The sequence below is a fragment of the Equus asinus genome, chromosome 22, assembly GCF_041296235.1.
Source record: "Equus asinus isolate D_3611 breed Donkey chromosome 22, EquAss-T2T_v2, whole genome shotgun sequence".
Taxonomy (NCBI): domain Eukaryota; kingdom Metazoa; phylum Chordata; class Mammalia; order Perissodactyla; family Equidae; genus Equus; species Equus asinus.
Window position 1 is genome coordinate 17249373 of NC_091811.1, and position 17410 is coordinate 17266782.

General features: G+C 52.1%; 1 protein-coding gene across 4 annotated transcripts in view; it reads left to right on the plus strand.

The window, feature by feature from the left end:
* Positions 1-875: 875 nt before the first annotated feature.
* NTF3 (neurotrophin 3) overlaps positions 876-17410 on the plus strand; it is a 115028-nt gene continuing 98493 nt past the window's right edge. For 2 of the 4 annotated variants that reach the window (XR_011496993.1, XR_011496994.1), the window contains exon 1: positions 2765-2901. Coding sequence is in view for 2 of the 4 variants with exons in the window: in XM_014841734.3 (XP_014697220.2) it covers positions 2650-2901 (252 nt within the window). In the remaining 2 variants the exon portion in view is untranslated. Of the gene's footprint in view, positions 1085-2493; positions 2902-17410 lie in introns of those variants that run through there. The other 2 variants (XM_044756296.2, XM_014841734.3) reach the window with 2 other exon arrangements.

Consider the following 17410-nt stretch of genomic DNA (forward strand, 5'->3'; position numbering starts at 1 on the left):
GCCACCATCTTCTTTGATCACCTTGCCACTCTCTTGGAAGCCAAAAGGAAGACCTGGGTGTCAGTCCCTTGACTTAAGAGAGGAGCAGACAACTTTAGCTCTGGACTAGAAAGGAAGACAGTAAAGGGAAAGGCAGCTTGCCTGCTCCAGGGAGATTGTCTGAAAAGGTCTTCCGCACAGGAAAGGGCCGGTGGCTCTGCGTTTGGGAAAAGCAGGAAAAGTGCATCTCTCACCCTCTGCTTCAGTCTGGTTCGCTCCCTGTTCCTCTCTCCTCCCCCCAGCCCCTCCCGCCTTCCCCTCCCCCCTGCAAAGGCGCACCACACATATTTGGCAAGATTAAGGTGTCACCTCTCATATTACAAGGAGTGTTGATTGCAGGCAAAGACAGACCCACCAGCTCAGGACAAAGCCCCCTGAGTTGAGAAACAACACAAACTCTTCCTGCCATCGCCTAGGTCGTGGCAGAGTGAGGTGGCCGGTCAGTGCACGGCATCGACACAACAAATCCGGGTCTTAAAGTCACTGCTGCCTTTTTTTCTTCTGAATTTTCAAATAAGATCCCCCCCTCTTCCCCTCCTGCCTCCAGACTGCCAGTGACCGAGGAGCTGCAGGCAGATCAGCCGACACATGTTTTTAACCCATTCCTCGCTGCAGCAAGAGCCAACCGTCTCTCTCCCGGCAACCTTCAGGGTCCCGGAGGAGCTGGAGCTCCAGAAAAGAGCCCCTAGAACTCGGCCAGTGGAGCTGAAACTGAGGCCTGAGTCCCTCCTTTGACAGGGGAAGGGGGGCAAGTGCGGGAAGTGGGGGAGGGCAGGGAGGCGGGCCAGAGCAGAGGGAGAAAACCAGAACCCAACAGATCACGCCCCATCCAGACCTTCATGGTGCTGTGTGCCGGGTGGAAGGAACGACTCGGCAGCTTAATCTGGCCAGGAGGAGGACTTGGACATTTTGGCGCTAGGGAGGCACTGAAGGAGTTCCCTATTCTTCCCAGGAATCGCGGGAGGTGCTGCCCCTGGGCCTCCGTGGGCGCTGCCAGCCGTTTTCGATGTGGCAGCCTCCATCAGCCACGATAATGATGAGGCAGGTACAATCTACCTAGTAAGCAGCCCCCAGCCTCCCCATCCCTTCCTACCTCCCCTCGGACCCGCAGCCTCTTTCTGCCTCGGGTTCGGCCCGATCTCAGGGGCCGGTGTTCTCGGTTTTTAACCAAATTCTCAAACCAGTCTAAGGAATTTGGATTTTCTGAACCTGGGCCTTAGCTGAAACACAGAGAGGGTTGCTTATTAGACACCTGGGATGGCAGGCCAGGGAGGAGATGGGATACTTACTCCCCTCCCCCAATCGCGCTAGAGTCAGAAGGTCCGGGCCAGAGACGGAGAGAGGAGTGGCTGAGACCGCAAGGAGGAAGCGGTGGCGGGCTCGGAGATAAGGTCTGCGACGCCACCACCTGGGCAACCGGGTAGGAGGAGGGCAAGAGCGCAAACCTCCGCTGCTCCGAGGTTCTGGATTTCTCCTTGACCCCTAAGCGACAGCCGCCCTCCCCCACCCCCGCCCCCTGCTTCTCTCGAGGGCAAATGGGCGAAAGCAAGATGACTGCACTCAGTAAATTTAGAGACAACGATCTCAGAACAAGTGGGGTCTAATGGGCTGCTAAAATTATCTCCAAATATGAGATTTTGCTCCCCGTTCCTTCCCCGCAGCCTTTCCTCGAGTAAGCTACCGGTGGGGAAGGGAGCGTCACTATTTTCGGAGCGCTCCGAAGAGGTTTGCGTGCGGCTTGCCTTTTCTGCTTCGCGCGCTGTCCCCGCTTGCAGACTGCGGGCGCTGGGCGGGTGCTGAGCTGCAGGGCCCATCCTGGTTTGGAAGGAAGGGGATTAGGGGAAGTTGGAGGCTGGGTGAAATAGGAGGCTCTGATCCAACCCCTTCTCCCTTCACGCTTGCGCTCGCGGAAACACACACACACACACACACACACCGGCCCCTCCCTTGGTCCCCAGACCCCCGCCCGGCTATACCTCTCTACCTTGAACTCCCTTGACCGCCTGCACAGCGCCCCGGTACTGGTCCCTGGGAGCAGCGAGCTCACTGGGGAGCGATTGTCCCTGGGCGTGTTCGTGTTGCCGTGGGGGAAGGAAGGACGGGTGGGCTTCAGAGAGGGTGGGGAGAGATCTGGAGCTGGAAGAATGAGGTTTGGAGGAGGAGTTTGCACTTTAGACCCAAGACGCCTGAGGGAAGGGGCAAGGAAGGCCCTTCTGTCTCGTAAAGAAAATCTTAAATAATAAAAAAAAACAAGGAGATCAAAAAGAAATTTTTCAAGAAAAAGAACAAATAAGACAGGCTGAAGACATTAACATGTAAAACGTCGTGAAAAGTTGTCTATTTCGTTTTTTCCTGGATCTCTAAAAGAGAAATCAGGGGGGATACTGAAACATACTATTAATTTGGAAGTTTTGCTGTTTTTCTTCGAGAGAGGCTAGGAGAAATGATTCCGTGCCCCCGTGGCCCCCAGACCGAAGCCGGAGGGCCGCCGGGCCGCAGGCCTGCAAGGCGCGGCGGGCCGGCGCGGGGGCGGGCCCGCGGCGCGCAAGGGGTTAAGGCGCTGAGCGCCGAGCCATCTGGCCGGGTTGGCTGGTTATAACCGCGCAGATTATGTTCACGGGACTCAGAGTTGAAGGCTCCTCTCCCTACCGAACAGCTCCGCGCGCGGTCCCGCGAGAGAGCCCGGCGCAACTACTTTCTTCCCTTTTCTTTCTTTCTTTCTTCTTCTCTTTTTATCCCCTGCTGGGTTGTGGCGGCGGCGGGGTGGGGGAGACTTTGAATGACCGAGCTCGCGTCCACCTTTCTCTTCATGTCGACGTCCCTGGAAACAGTCACACGGATGCCATGGTTACTTCTGCCACGGTAAGGGGAGGCGGGCACGTCGGGTTGGCAGGTTCTGGGGTGGGGGGATTTTCCAGCGGACTAGCGCGCTGGCCCCCAACGCCGCCCCCGCCCCCACTCCCATCGCGCCGCACTCGCTCACTTTCCCCGGCTTCTGCCTTCCCCGAAGTTTGCGCTGGGATTTGCCCAGGCCGAGGCGCAACCACAACCACCCCTTACACACACACATACACACACACACTCACGGACACTCCTCTCTCTCGTCCCTCGGCTACCCGAGAAACCGCCCAATATCTGGGAAAATGATCAGGTTTAAGGGACCTGGATTGGAAATGGGGGGCGGAGGCGAGGGGAAATGGGGACCACGGAAGGGCAGGAAAGGGAGTCAGCAGAACCGCCATCCCCCCACCAACACACCCGTCCGCTCCTGCAGAGTAGGGTCCCCGCGCATCCTGTAACAAAAGCGGGTGGCAGAGAGATCCCGGGCAGGAAAGGGGCGAGGGTGCCGCCGCCGCTCCCCGGCACGCGCCCCGCGCCCCGCCGCGCCGGGTTCTCCGCACGCCTCCCCTTCCCAGAGCCCGGGCGTAGGCTGGGGGAGTCGATTCCGAGCTCTAGACCTGGAGGGTCGCTTCCCACTTTGGGGAGTTGAGACTCCTCGCCCGGCGTGGCGTACCTGCTCTCGAGTCCCCTTGCCTCCGCCGAAAGCTTTTCTAAGAAACGACCTCGTACCCCGGGCTGGTCTCGGCCAGCGCCCACCCCGCGGCTACTCCACCCTGGGTCTCTGTGCAGATGCTGGAGCTCCCCGCGTGGCCCGTGCACCTGGGACCCTGCGGGGGAGCGGCGGGCACGGGGGCCAGGCCATCCCTGGGGACTTCCTCGCGGTTTCTCGTAGCCGGCTCTAGGAACAAGGCGGAGGGGTAGGAAGGCTGGGAGACCTGGGGACCGGCGGAGCTAGGTCGGAGTTAAAAGGACCCACAACGGACCACATTGCTCCTCTGCCCCAGAGCTTTACTCATACTCCTAATGAAATTTGGGACGCTTAAGTGTTGAAGGTAGGGGAAAGGAGGGGCTGGGTGGGGGAGGGGACTCTGCTTGTTGCTTTGGGGCGCTAGCGGGTACGCGGCGAGGAGGCGCTCCTTCTTTGGGGGAGTTAGATTGCTGCGTCCCTCATCTGCGCTTCCAATGCGCGGAACTGAGACCCCTGCGCCGAACTAGGTGGGGGCTGCTGACTAGTAAGGATCCCTCTCATTGGATCCGTGGCTGGGGGGGCATTTCACGTGGAGAAAACACCGAACCAGACGGCCTCGTCTCGACCTCTGGCGGCGGGCGGCAGGTTCCGAGTCTGCGTGCAGGCAGCTGCCCGGACGCGGCGGGAGCGCTGGGCTCAGAGCTGGAGAGCTCGGAGGCTGCGCGCGGGTGGACTTGTTTATGTGTGTGAAGAGCAGGGGGCGGGAACTGGGGGGCGGGGGGGGACACTAAAGGGGTGGGTGTCACTCCTGGAATCTGACGTTTGTAACTCAGCCGCTTACAAAATATGGTGGGCCGCCTGCTTTTTCATAAAGAGATGCCCTCTCCCACCCTCCAGAACAGCTAACGAGAAAACCGTCGAAGCCCTTGGCTCTAGATGTCAGGATGGGAGAGAGTTGTAACAGAGGGAACTTTGCAATAGGGTCTGTTTTCACAACGCTCAGAAATTCTCCAGCATACTCAGCCTGCCCTCTCCCGCTCCCAATTCCTTCCTGACATGTTGCACAAAGAACGTTGAGAGGTAGGATTCAGGGGATAAAATCGAACCGCCTCCGCCTTAGGCTCCAACAGTTAGACCTGGGTCTGGCTTTGGGAGTGAGGGGGAGATGAAGGGAAACCAGGCTCCGTGAACAGCGTCCGAGGAAAGTAGAAAGTCTGCGGGGGTCTGCAGGAGGGAGAGTGTGCAGGGTTTTGTGTTGGTGAGGACAGTATCACTGTATCGTAGCTGGAAGTGAAAGATTGGGTTGTGTGTGAATGAGCTGTGTTTTCCTTTGGAGGGAGATCGGGACCCTTGGGTGCTCTCTTTGGTCCCGGAAGGAGGTTTTTGGACAGTCTCTGCATAAGGGCATGTATGGGGGTGGCCAGAGGGCGGGAGCTTTACCCTGCTCTGTGCGCGGTGGAGGTGTGTGTTTCTGAGCAGACTGTTGAATGGGCATACGCGTGACTAGCAGGAGATGAGAGCATGTGGGAACATAGGTGTAACTAATGAGAAATCTGTGCCTGTGAAGGGTGTCAGAGCAGGAGGAGAGGTACAGTGTGTTGAAGACAGATGGCTTGTGCATGCCTGCACAGACAAATGGAGTGGGTGTGGTGTGGGAGGGCGGCTCTGTGTGGGAGGGAAAGGTGGAGTGTGTGGAAGGTGGGGCCCTGAGGATTACCCAAGGGATGTGTGTAGGGGGCGGGAAAGATTATCTGCGAGAGCAGAGTGTGAACTTCATGGGCTGGGATGGCGTTGGGATATCTGGAGGATAGAAGAGTGTGGGCTTAGAAGCTCATTGCAGAGAGACAGGATGTTTGCGGGGAAGGGTACTGGGTTGGTCTTTGCCTTCTGCCCTCCTAGCCCCCCAGGGAGCAGGGAATTGGAGAAGGCTTAGAATGAAGGACTGTACTTGTAAGGGAAGAGTCCTGTGTGTCAGCACTGGGTGGGGACCAGGGAGGATGCCTGCCTGAGACTGAAGCAAGTGGAGGAATCTATTTTGCATGTCTAGTGGCAGAGATGCATGTTGTATTATGTTATATAATGGGTTTCTTATTTAATAGAGGAATTCACTCACTAATTAATATTGATTATCAATTAAAATTTATGGAATGCCTACTGGATACTCAGCCTGTTGCTGGCTACTGGGGCATGGCACAGTGCCCTGGAAAAATTCCTTCTCGGGCCTCAGCTGACTGCCGCAATTTTTCCAGGAGGAATGAAGAGAGGTTGATGCTTGTTGAGGTTTCTTCAAGAACTATAATTCAGTTTCTAGAGCTGCTTATGGATCTTGGGGGCCAATGGGAAGCTGACTTGAAATGTATCTGTGGTTTTTGTGGAAAGGGAGGGTAAAGATAGGGATGATGCATGGTTTTGTGTGTGGGGAGGGAGCTGAGGGGTGTCCCTATTTTTTGTAGGGGGTGTGTGCTGGGAACTGGGGGGGTCTGCAATCCAGATCAGAATGCGGGTCCCAATACATTGAGGACTGAGTTTCTGAGAGTGTGTAGTGCCTACTTACCAGCAGGCATAAGACATGCTGTGTGTAGCTGGAGGAGGGGGATGCAGTGACCAGGAGGACGCGTTTGTTAATCTTTGATGTATTCTGGGCTATGAGTATAAAGCTAACCTGGGGTGTGGGAGTGTGGGCGTGTGTGCACACACACTGCGGGGCAGGAGTTCAGTAACTGGGAGAAAGCTAGCCTGGAGGATAGGAGGGGTGTATATTCTGGCTCTTGTGAGGGGGTGGGGTGTATTTCTTTGCAGGAATTGTGTGTGTCTGAGGGAGGATGAAAATGGTCCTGGATGCTCAGATGTGTATCTTAAGCAAAAAAGGTGTAGATGAAAGAGGGCTGTAGGCTTCCGGCAGCATTTGGGGAATGAGGGAAATGGAAAGTCGGTTGAGTTCATTCCCTGTGAGAGCCGGTGAGGTAACGGATCAGAGCAGGGAGCCCATGTGCTTTCGGCTGCACATACCTGCTTGCCTGGATCAGGTGCTGGGGAACGTCATTCATTAGGTTCTAATTGTGTAAGCCCATATGTTTGGGGGTACTTTATTTGATTCACGACTTTTTTGAACTCAGGAAATTGTAGCAGTGCCGTTTGGAGGTTCTACCTTATTTTTCAGGGAAATTCATCTGTGTAAGATAGAGTTGATATAGGGTTTGACCGTTGGTCAGAAGATCTGGGCAGATATTTCTGAGCGTCGTGCGGTGGGAGTGGAAGACTCTCCATTGAGAATGCCTCGATTTTAGTCCAGTTCTGCCACTCTGGAGCAGTGTGACTTTGGGAAGGTTTTCTAATCTCTCTGATCCTTTATGTAAAATGGCAGTGTCTATAATGACATGATGAGGAGGAAAGTTCACTCTGCTTTTCCCCCAATCAAAGCTTGGTGTGTTTAGGAGTACAAAGCTTTACTCAGGTGAAGTCTGATCAAATCCAGGCACTAGCATGTGTGTGAGCCATTGTAAAAATGGGATTTGTACCTCTTCCCCTTTACAGTGCAAGCTGGTAAAATAGTCTTAATGCCCACTGCATGTCTACTGCTCACCCACTGTGTAAAGAGAACTTTCTAGAACTGCCTCAGTTTACTCATCCATAAAACAGAGGCAGTCAAACCTAGGTTATAGTTGATGAAAATGTGTATTCATAAAAGATCTTTGAACTATTCAGAAGAATGGTGGTCCAAAAATCAATGTTATTAATTATCAGACAGACATTTTTCTATTCTTTAACACAAGCTATGCAGACCATGATGCCAAAACAAATATGACTTTGAGAACAGAGAAAATAGTAATTGTCCTTGGCATATCTGAATAAAAGAGGAACAAAGTTCAGCCACCCTGGGTTACTGTGAAAGTCTGTTTTCCTCCAGACTGTGGGTCCTTAGCAGGCGAGAGCCTGCCTGTTAGAAGGGCATGGGCTTTGGCTTGTGAAATGGCGTGCGCCCAATGCAGCAAGTGGGTACAGCCGCTTTCCCCAGAGACAAAAATGGAGGCACAGGGAGGCAAGGAAACCCACTGAACCTCCGAGTCTGCCCAGAAGTCAGCACATGCTGTCAACTCCTGGCTCAGAGTCAGGCTCCCATCCTTGAGTTCAGTGGCCATAAATAGGCAGGAGCTAAGCTGTTTCCATGAGGCACTAAACCAATTCTGTTGCTTTTCTTGGCGAGATTGGGCCAATTAAGTTGATTGGAAGAGGTCACTGCTGATGGGTCTCACATTCCCCAGGCGGGACAGGCCAGCAGAGTTTAATTACATAACATTTCCCATCTCCACAGTTCCACTCCCAGATGTGTCAGATGTCCAGGCCTCTCCTCTTCCCTCCATTCAGGATGACTAATTGAGCAGGCGGCTTCTGCTCCAGGCTCCTCCAGACCTTTTCCTGAGCCTTTCCAGCTCTCCCATCCCAATTGGAGGGAATGTAAATCCACGTGTTGGCTGCAGTGAGAGAGGGGAGTCAGGCCGACACAGAAGACCTTTAAAACCCACCTCCCTGCTTTAAGACCTCCCCAGCTGCTGTTTTACTCTTTAATGAGGCAGGCAGTTTCTGGTGGTGGCGATGTTGAACTAATGACCGTTGCTAGGGTTTTAGATTTAGTTTTGCTTAAAATTGAGTTTTTTGGAGAAGGACCAAATCTTCTACTGGAGACAAGCTTAAGCCCCGCGTGGTGCTGCTGATAAGGTCTGTGGATGCGCTTTGTGTGTGGACAGGCGTGTGCAGAGTGAGAGGAGAGCACGGGATGGGTGTGTGTGCTGGGGGACATGTGAGCACAGAAGTGGCCCTGAGGGGACAAGAGGCATCATTCATAGAGCTTATGTGATGGGTGGCAGGTACTTGGGCGTCTGGCTCAGACTGGACTGTCATCCTGTTGTTTCTTGCAGAAGGGTCAGCTTGTGGGAAATGTTGGGAGCAGCTTCTTTCAGACCATCTGTACATGAAGATAGAGGATGTGTGAGCTTTTAAGAAGTATGAGGCCGGTGTAGATAGTACCTTACTCTTGTCTGGACAGATTTCCCTTAAGATCAAGGCTGGACAAAGGAAGCCTTTCAGAGGACTCGCTTCATAACCTGTGACAGCACATATAGATGGCGCAAGATCTTTAAAGTATTTTTTGTTGTTGATAGTTTGCCATGACTCAGCCTTTCTTCTACTTAAAAATACCAAGGGGATAGAGACTACACACACCCCTGGGTGGTCAGATGGATTGGCTGTTCTGTATCCTCATCTGCGCGTGGTCCTTTCAAAGCAATCTTAACTAGGAACCACTAGAGGCTGTCTGTGGCTCTGGGCATCCTTACAGGACAAACCTCTGACTATCACTGTGGTTTAGCTGGAGAGGAACAGATTTTGAAGTGAAATTTGCTGTGGTCTGTTGTGATTGCTCACTTTTAGCAGCATCTCCAGAGAAATTTATTGAGCCCCAAATCTTTTATGAATTTGTTCCATCAGGGATTTTTGAAAGGATTAAGGTTCTTGTTCATTCAAAGCCAGAGCTGTAGGAGTGGACAGCAGCTTACTGATCTGAAAAGATCCCCAGCCAAGGTGATCTCCAGCAGCATGGAGCAGCAGAAAGCCTGCTGACTTGGAGGTGGGGAGCCAAGCTCTGTCATTATTCAGCTGCTGTTGTGTGACCCTGGACATTGTCTCCAGGCCTTGATTTACCCATCTGTAAACAAACAGCTTGAATCAGAAGATCGCCAAGTCCCACTGCAGCTCCACCATCCTAGGATTCTACAGTAGCCCCATCCTCCTACTCGATCAGTGCTCGCATGTCTTGCTTAGAGTGCGTCTTGGCATACCCTAAATGAGCTCCCATTTTTGTCTTTGGGGAATGCCGGAGTCAAAGGCAGAAAGGCATGCAAAGAATTTACCATAGTGTTTTGTTTTGGCCAAGAATGCTCACAGAGTTGGCTCAGCCAGCGCAGTGTGTGCAGAGCTGGACGGGGTTGGTTTTGGCTTTCTGGTAGGCCTGATGCTAATCATCCAGCTTCTACATGAATGCCTTTCAGTGTCAGTGTTTCTGAGTAAGATAAGTACCCGCCTTTAAGGTGATCGATGATGATGATAGTTAATAGTTGAGTACTTACTTGGTGCCAGGCATTATTACAAATATTGTGTGGTATTGTCTCAATGCCCCAAATAATCTCATTTACAGATAGAGAGGCTAAGGTTACCTGAGGTTAAGGGATATGCTTATGGTTGCACAGCTAGATGTCAATGTGCTGGCTTTCTATCCTGAAGCCACGGCTGTCCCAAGTCGGTCACACCTGCTAGTCAGAGTCTGTATTCTGCGTTCTGTGATGTCATCCAGATGGGAGATTGTTGGACAGCCCTTTGATAGCAAAGTCTGTCACCCCACAGGGTAACCTGCTCCACTGGAAGGTTCATTTTCATGTGCAAGACAAATGTTGAAGCTTTCTAGCCACCTGCTGGCAAGCATGTGTCAGATCTGTCTTAGCTCCCACCAGCCCACCCCCTTTACTTCCCGTTCTGTTGACAAGGGAATCTGCCCTTCCAGAGTGGGGGTATTGATTTAAGCCACAATTGCCTCCTTGTAAACTCTTCAAGATCGGAGCTGGACATCTGGTTTTGATCCACACGCCCACGAGAGGTGGTAGGTCCCAGCATTCTTGAGTCCTGCGATGAGGGTTTCACAGAATCAGAGTAAAAGAGAATCTGAATGGAGAACATGAGAGCTCTTCAGATTTGGAAAACACCTTTCCTTGATAGGCTAGGGAACTCCCTCGATCTAGACTGGGGCCAAAGTGAAGATGGATTTCTCGCTGAGAGGTTGGAGGCAGGCGTTGCTGCTCAGGACGGGTCCCAGGCTCTGTTGGACGCGGAGCAGAGCTGCTCTAGGTGCCTGCTTTGCCTGCCTCCTGCTGTTCTCTGGGCAGCAGCAGAAGCAGGGGGGCCAGAGGGGTGCTTGGGGTACATGTTGCCCTCTGAAGGGTGCAGCAAGGGCTCTTGTTCTTCCCTCTTCTTCCACTGACTTCCCCACCACCGCTACCACACACACATCTTCAAAGCGATTAATGAGAGTAACTTTGTTCTGTTGCTTAAAGCTATTTTCAATGTGCAAATAAATGTAGATCACTAACTTAGTGCCTATGAGATTGCGGGTGCTCAGAAAATATGTACTTTACATAAAACAACTTTGCACATGTTGGGTGATGCCTTATCCTGTTTATAGGAGGATATAGCCGTGTTATTGTTATTATGATTATTATTTATGATAGCCAGGTCCTTGCAATTTACTGCTCCCCCCCCCCCGTTTCTATGTCTAAGCCCCTAGCATTTAAAACTATCTTCCCCACCTGGCTTCAAATTGTCCCTTCGGGAATATGCTTCAGATTCTTAGTCTGGGATAATTTCCATCCTGTGTCAGCAGACCTACAGCTAATTGTTCCTAGGGCATATTCCCGGCTTCCACTGGGTTCAGGGGGAAAATGCAGCTCTGGAAATCATCTGATGCCCAATAAGTGTGTCCCCTGATTGGGAAGGAGCCTGGCTCTCCTGACACCCAGCTTGCTACCTTGAACAGCTTGCCACATTTCTCCCTGCAAAGAATTCAAACTAGCTGTGTGACTTTGAGAGTCACTCTCCCTCCATAGGCCTTGTGTCCTCTTCTGGAAAAAGAGAATCAGAGTCACTAGAAGGTCAAAAGGACCCTGCCAGTTGTGACATTTCACATACTCTGTGATTCTGCCGCTCCCGAGGCCTCCCTGTGGCCCAGGCCTGGGATTTCCAGGTATTCCTGCTGGAGGACTTATGTGCAGAAATGTGAAGGGGGTGGAGGAGGAAATTAAGTTATGTGATGCCAGATAAGTTATTGAACATATGGATGAGTGCATGTTTATAAAGTGCTGAAGAAGCAAGCTTGCCAGATTTGTGGCAGATCTTGGATTGGAAGTTGGGAACATAGGGGGAGGTTTATGTGGGATCAAATTGTCTGTGGGTAGCTGCATTTGGTAAGCTAAATCAAAAAGATCCCGAACTACGAGCTGGGAGACCAGACTCCACCCGTAACTCTACCAGAGATGAACCGTGCAATTTTGGGGAACCCCTGAATCACACCAGGTTTCACTTTCCTCTTGTGTTAAAAAATGAGAGAGTTAAGGGCTCCTGGCTCTGGTGAGCCCTAAAGTCTCTCCTGCTCATCATTTATGTGGGAGTTGGGGATTAGTAGAAAAAGCTGGATGGATGGATCGGTAAAGGGCCTAAACATAGAGGGAAATGTCCTCTGATTGCAAAACAATACGAGTGGCAGGAATATATGTCTGCTCTTGAATTCGAGATGGCCTTGGAGGATCTATTCTGTGTATATATTGTTTTTAGGACACTCTCCCTTTCATCTTCACTGAGGATACTGGAATCATCCTTCACGTCTTTGCCTCACCATTACCTTCTCTGGGAGGCCTCCCTGGAGCCCCCGAGAGCCTGGGGCTCCCTCCCCAGCCTCCCTGTGTTATACCACTTAGCAGCCTTAGTTTTATTTGCATTCCTATCTTCTCACTAGAATATGAGGCCTGCGAAGAAAGGGGTCTGGTCTTTTCATCTTTGTGTCCCCCAGCACCTCGCACTGTGTCTGCCACAGGGCTGTGTTGGGCGGACGAACGCATGACAGGTCATCAGGGAGTCCAGACTAGACAGCAGTAAGAGGCCAGGCTCGGAGAGGTGATGTGCCTTGCCAAGGGTCCAGAGCCGTGTTCTCTGTGTCTCCCTTTGGTTTGTCCCAGGGCTGAGGTCATGAAGCTCACTGCCTGCTCACTCGGAAAAGCTGTTCTTGCTCCCTTTAGAGACCCCTCTCCCCTAGGTCCCAGCCTGCCTAGCTCTTCTGTGAACATGGGCTCTTGGTCACAGGGAAATTGTGTGTCCTTGCACATGAATCAGGGCAGTCCCTCTCTAGATGCTCAGAAAGCACATGGTTAGAGATTTTTCATTAGGCATCCTGTTGGTGGCTGCTAAGTATCAGGCCCTGTGCTCGCTGTTGGAGAAGATGCGGAGATGAATGCTGTGGCTCTGACCTCGAGGGTCTAGGAGCTGGTAAGGGAGATGGACAGGTTACATCATTGTGCTCCATGGAGGGGCAGTGTGGGCACAGAAGGGTTCCGGATTGGAGTGTTGTTTTTTTAGGGTGAATGATAGTGGAGAAGCTTCTTGGTCAGGAGCAGGCTGAAGGGTCCATGAACAGTCTTCACTTCTGCAGAACATTGGTTTCCTCGTCCCCGAGGTTCCCAATACCAGACTGAGGCTCTGGCTGGGGATGCTCAGAGCCCTTTGTGAGGCGAGCCCTTGGTTCTTCGTGGGGAGAGTTCGGGGAAGGTGCGTGTTGTCCAGGTGTCGGGGCTTGGTGGATGTGTAGGATGTGTGTGCTGACGGGTGTGCTTCTCAGAAGCCTCCCTGCTCACGACTGCGGTTGGCACAGACCGGGGAGTTGCGCCCGTCTGCCTGAGGAGCTTAAGCACAGCTTCTCCCCATGCCTCCCTGCACGGTGCATTGTCTCTGTGACCACTTCTGACACAGGGACAGACTGCCATCTGCTGTCCATTTCTGTCCTCTGAGTCCCTCCTGTTCACTGAGTGCCTCGGCATTTTTTTTTCCACATCCTGTTTTTAATTGGTCCAGATACCAGAAGAAATAGAATAGACATCAGGTCCTTATTTAGTAACTTTTTTGGAACTCAGAAGGGGACCTTTAGTAAATATATCGCGTCTATTAGATGCTTTTCTTATCTTCTTAAAAGAAGTGTTATTTTAAGGGGGCCTCCTGCCTTTCCTGATTCTTCTTGACCACCTTGCCGGGCACCGTGTGGAACACCAGGAGGTGAAAGGCGAGGCCCCACCTTCAAGAGCCTTGCAGTCTCATTGAGGGCCCAGGACAGACGTGCAGAGAAATGACAATAGGGTGGGGCAGGACGTGTTTGGTAAGTGGCACATGAGTGGCAGGGACCACAGAGGCTTTGGGAGTTTGGAGGAAGGAAGAGTCTTGTAGGCTGGGGTGACTGGGAGAGACGAGTGTGGGCAACTTGACCCAGGTCTGCTCTTAGCAAGCCCGGGTTTGGGGAGAGCCTCCTGGGGGAGCGGCAGGAGCTGTGGAGCAGGCTCTGAACTGTCAGTGGGAGTCCGGGGAGCTGGAAGGCCTGAGGTCTGCTCCCTCCCTGTGACCCAGGGCTCTTGGTCCTGTTGACTGAGGGCTCTCCCTTCCCTGTACCACCCTTGCATGCAGTGGGAGAAGGCTCCTGGGGTCCAGCTTGTCAAGGAGCATTGGAGCCAGAGTCCAAAGTATCCCACTTGAATCCTTTGCAGGGAGGGGCACCTGCAGGTGTGGTCTGTCCTGACAACCCCCTACACAGCGGGAGAGAGACTTTCCCCGGAGAAATGTTGGGCGCTGCGCAAATATGAGGCGGTGAACGGCTGCATGAGGCCTCTGCTGGGCCACCTCTCTCCGTGTCTCTCCTAGACTTTCCTTCCAAAGATGTATCTCATAGCGCTTGCGTCAAAGGTAGCTTCCCAAGAGAAACCGTGCTGCTGCCCCAGTATTGGTCGCAGCTCAGGCCTAAGATCCCTTCATGTTGGAATTCATCCTACTGTTGCTTTTACGGAAGATTTTTAAGTATCTGAGACTTTTTGGTGACTGTGGATTAAAATGGGAAAAAACGTTGTTTTTCATCAGTCACTCTCCTTCCCTCCTTTTCTCTCTTTCTTAGAACTTAAATGATCATCAAGGACATCTTCAGTGTGCTTCTGTCATGTTCTTGTCTTTTGGTGTGTTTGCGTGTGTGTGAGAGAGAGGGAGAGCGGTGGGGAGAGAAGGAACAAGAGAGAAGGTATTTTAGATTGTGGCCTATTAGCAAGTCTAGGAAATCAAGTTGAATTTGGGTTGAGTTACGGGTGGAGAGCTTGTCACCGTAATCCTCTGCCATTTCCCTTTACTTTTTGGCTCTTGCGTGAATCGGGAACGCCTCTGCCCAGGCCCGCTCGGAGTCCACATCTCCTTTTGGGGCTGCCGTGTAGAGTTACCGTCTGTCTGCTGCAGGTCTCCTGAGCTCTTGGGGGCTCGCTTGACAGAGGCACAGTCAAGGATAGAGCCTTTAGAGAAGAGCCAATTTTTGACTAAGAGGGAAAAAAATGTTAGGGGGTTGGAGAAGGATTCCGGTTGCTTCTCATGTGTCTTCTTGAGGTACAGTGATGTCTGTGACTCATCCAGAGAGACGGTGAGCAGGTGCTAGGCTAGAGACAGACAGGGAAAGCCTTCCGAGAGCAGCCAGCGTCGGGGGGGAGTCATCAGTTCCCAGCCATGTTTGAGGAGCCACACAACCCCAGGAACCACATGGGAAATTTTCTGACCGACTGCGACGTGACTTGTAATCCTGAGTGAAAGGAGGAGGAGGCGGGGAAGAAGAGATCCAGGTGAGGAAGCAGGTGGAAAGAGGCCCCGAGATGAGAAAAACGGGCTGAACGCACTGCAAGAAGTTCAGGTAGATGGTGCGCAGAGAGCTGCGTGGGAGGATGTGCCTGGTGAGGGGGGGCAGGCAGGAGCCAGCAGCGCGCTCCCTCTTTGCCCCAAGGGCAGCAAGGAGCTTTGGAGTCCCACGGAGGAGGGCACAATCAGGCTTTTGTTTTAAAAAAGATCACTCTGGCTGCAGTGTGGAAGATGGCTCTAAATAAATAGTTGAAATAATAAATAAATGAAAGGAGGACAGTTGGTTGAATTGGTGGAAGAATGAATGAGTGGACAAACGAATGCAATGCAGAGGGGAGCATCGAGCCTGAGTGGATCTCTGGGTACCCAACCAGTGCTGCGTACCCCAGCTTGGGCGGGTAGAACGCAGTGCTCTGCGCAGAGTGGGTCTGGCTGTGGAGAAACAGGGACTGACATAGTAACTTAGGGGCTGGCCCTGTAGCCTAGTGGTTAAGTCCAGTGCACTCAGCTTCGGAGGCCAGGGTTTGTGGGTTTGGATCCTGGGAGTGGACCTACACCACTCATCAGTCATGCTGTGGCAGCGACCCACATATAAAGTGGAGGAAGATTGGCACGGATGTTAGCTCAGGGCTAATCTTCCTCAACAAAAATAATAATAATAATAATAATAATGATAAAATAAAATAGCAACTTTAACGCTGAGAGTGTAGGGTGGTTGGGTGGGGGGATCTCCCAATCTTTTTCCTTCTTCTATGCATTCTGATCCTAATTCAGTTTCATTCAGGGTCAAAAAAGGGTGGAGCTGTGTCGCAGAAAATCTGAAACCATGGCAGTGCCTTGCTCCAGAGGCGCTGCTTGCCTTGTAGACCTTTTCATAGGCTCAACATTGAATGTAGACAGATGCTAAGGTTTTGGGAGTGTCCGAGGGGTCCCATATAGCCAGACATCAGAGTCACCTATAGATGATTCCTATGGATTAGTGTGTGGGTGTGGGTGTGTTTCAAAGTCTCCTGAAAATTAGCAGACTCCACAGAGCGTCGTCTGCCAGCAGTGGATCTGTCTAGGTCCAAGGTCACATTGTTTAGCATATGTAAGGAGAGTGAGTGTGACAGTGATCCTGACAGACATCTAGCATGCCGTCCAGCAAGTTGGAATGCGGGAACACCACAATTCTCTTTGGTAAAGACGCAGGGAGCCAGAGTCGTCTGAAAGGTCGTTGCTCCACAAAGACTCGCCTGTGTTGCTCCTGCTCTGATCTCACCTTGCCCTCTGAGATCTTTTGACTTTGGCTGACGGTGGTGGCTCAGGATGTTATTCAAGTCAACTAAAGTTGAGTGTCTAGGGTTGAGGCAGAAGCATCTGTTTCTTTAATGCTTATCATGTGATTCCAATGAGCAGCCAAGGTTGAGGACCGCTAGCTTACAGTGTGACTCTCTCCACCCCGTCCCTGCCCTCTGCAGCTCTGCCATGGCATTTGTCCCATTCTCACCCTGGGAGAGCTTGTGAGAATTCCTCATCAGTTTAAGATGTCCAGCTGATTTGGGCTGAGCTCGTCCATTGCCTACCCATCCTGCATTTGCCTCAGAAGCTAGAGACCAGAGGGCAGATCACAGGTGCTCAGCAGCTTCTCAAGTGCCTCACCACCCCCTCTACCCCTCGAGGAGGTATTGAGGGGGAGGGTGGGGAGCAGGGGAGAGAGAGGAACACAGACCAGCGTTCCCAGCACATTAACACTGTGCAGGTACCTTTATATAAGTCATCTCATTAGTACCCCCAACAGCCCTCAGAGGCAGATATTATACCACGGTGGAGGGCACAGTTTCCACAGTGAATTCCAAAGGCAAAATGGTCCGTGGTCTCTGAATGATCAGATTTCCTGCACTGGTTCTCCTGGGAATTTGCACACCAGTCAGAGTTCCTCCTCTAGGCATAGCAATGGATCAGGGCTGCTGAGGTTAGCACTGATGCCCAGTAGGAAAGAGAGCATCTCTCCTCCTTCTTGAGTCTGTGGTCCAAGCCAAGCGCTAGTCTCGGGATGGTGCTTCCAAGAGGCCGTGCCTAAGGACGTGCTTTAACTGATGGGCCTCTGCATCAAGACAGGAGTTGTTCTCCTCCTTGTCATTTTCCTGTTAGGAAGCCAGGGCTTGCAGGAGGGCCGGGAAGAGGAGGGCCAGGAAGTGGAGGGTCAGAGAAGGAAGCAAAAAATCAAGATCTGAAAAAATTAAGAAGACCTGAAAAAGGTCTGTTTCCAACAATATATTCACGAATTGTAAAGTGGACCGTATGGCATCGTTGCAATCCCTGGGTGCTCATTTATACAAAGATATTACTGTGTAAGCCATCAGGCATGCTGGGGCCGGATGTCTAGCACCCATTGCTAAT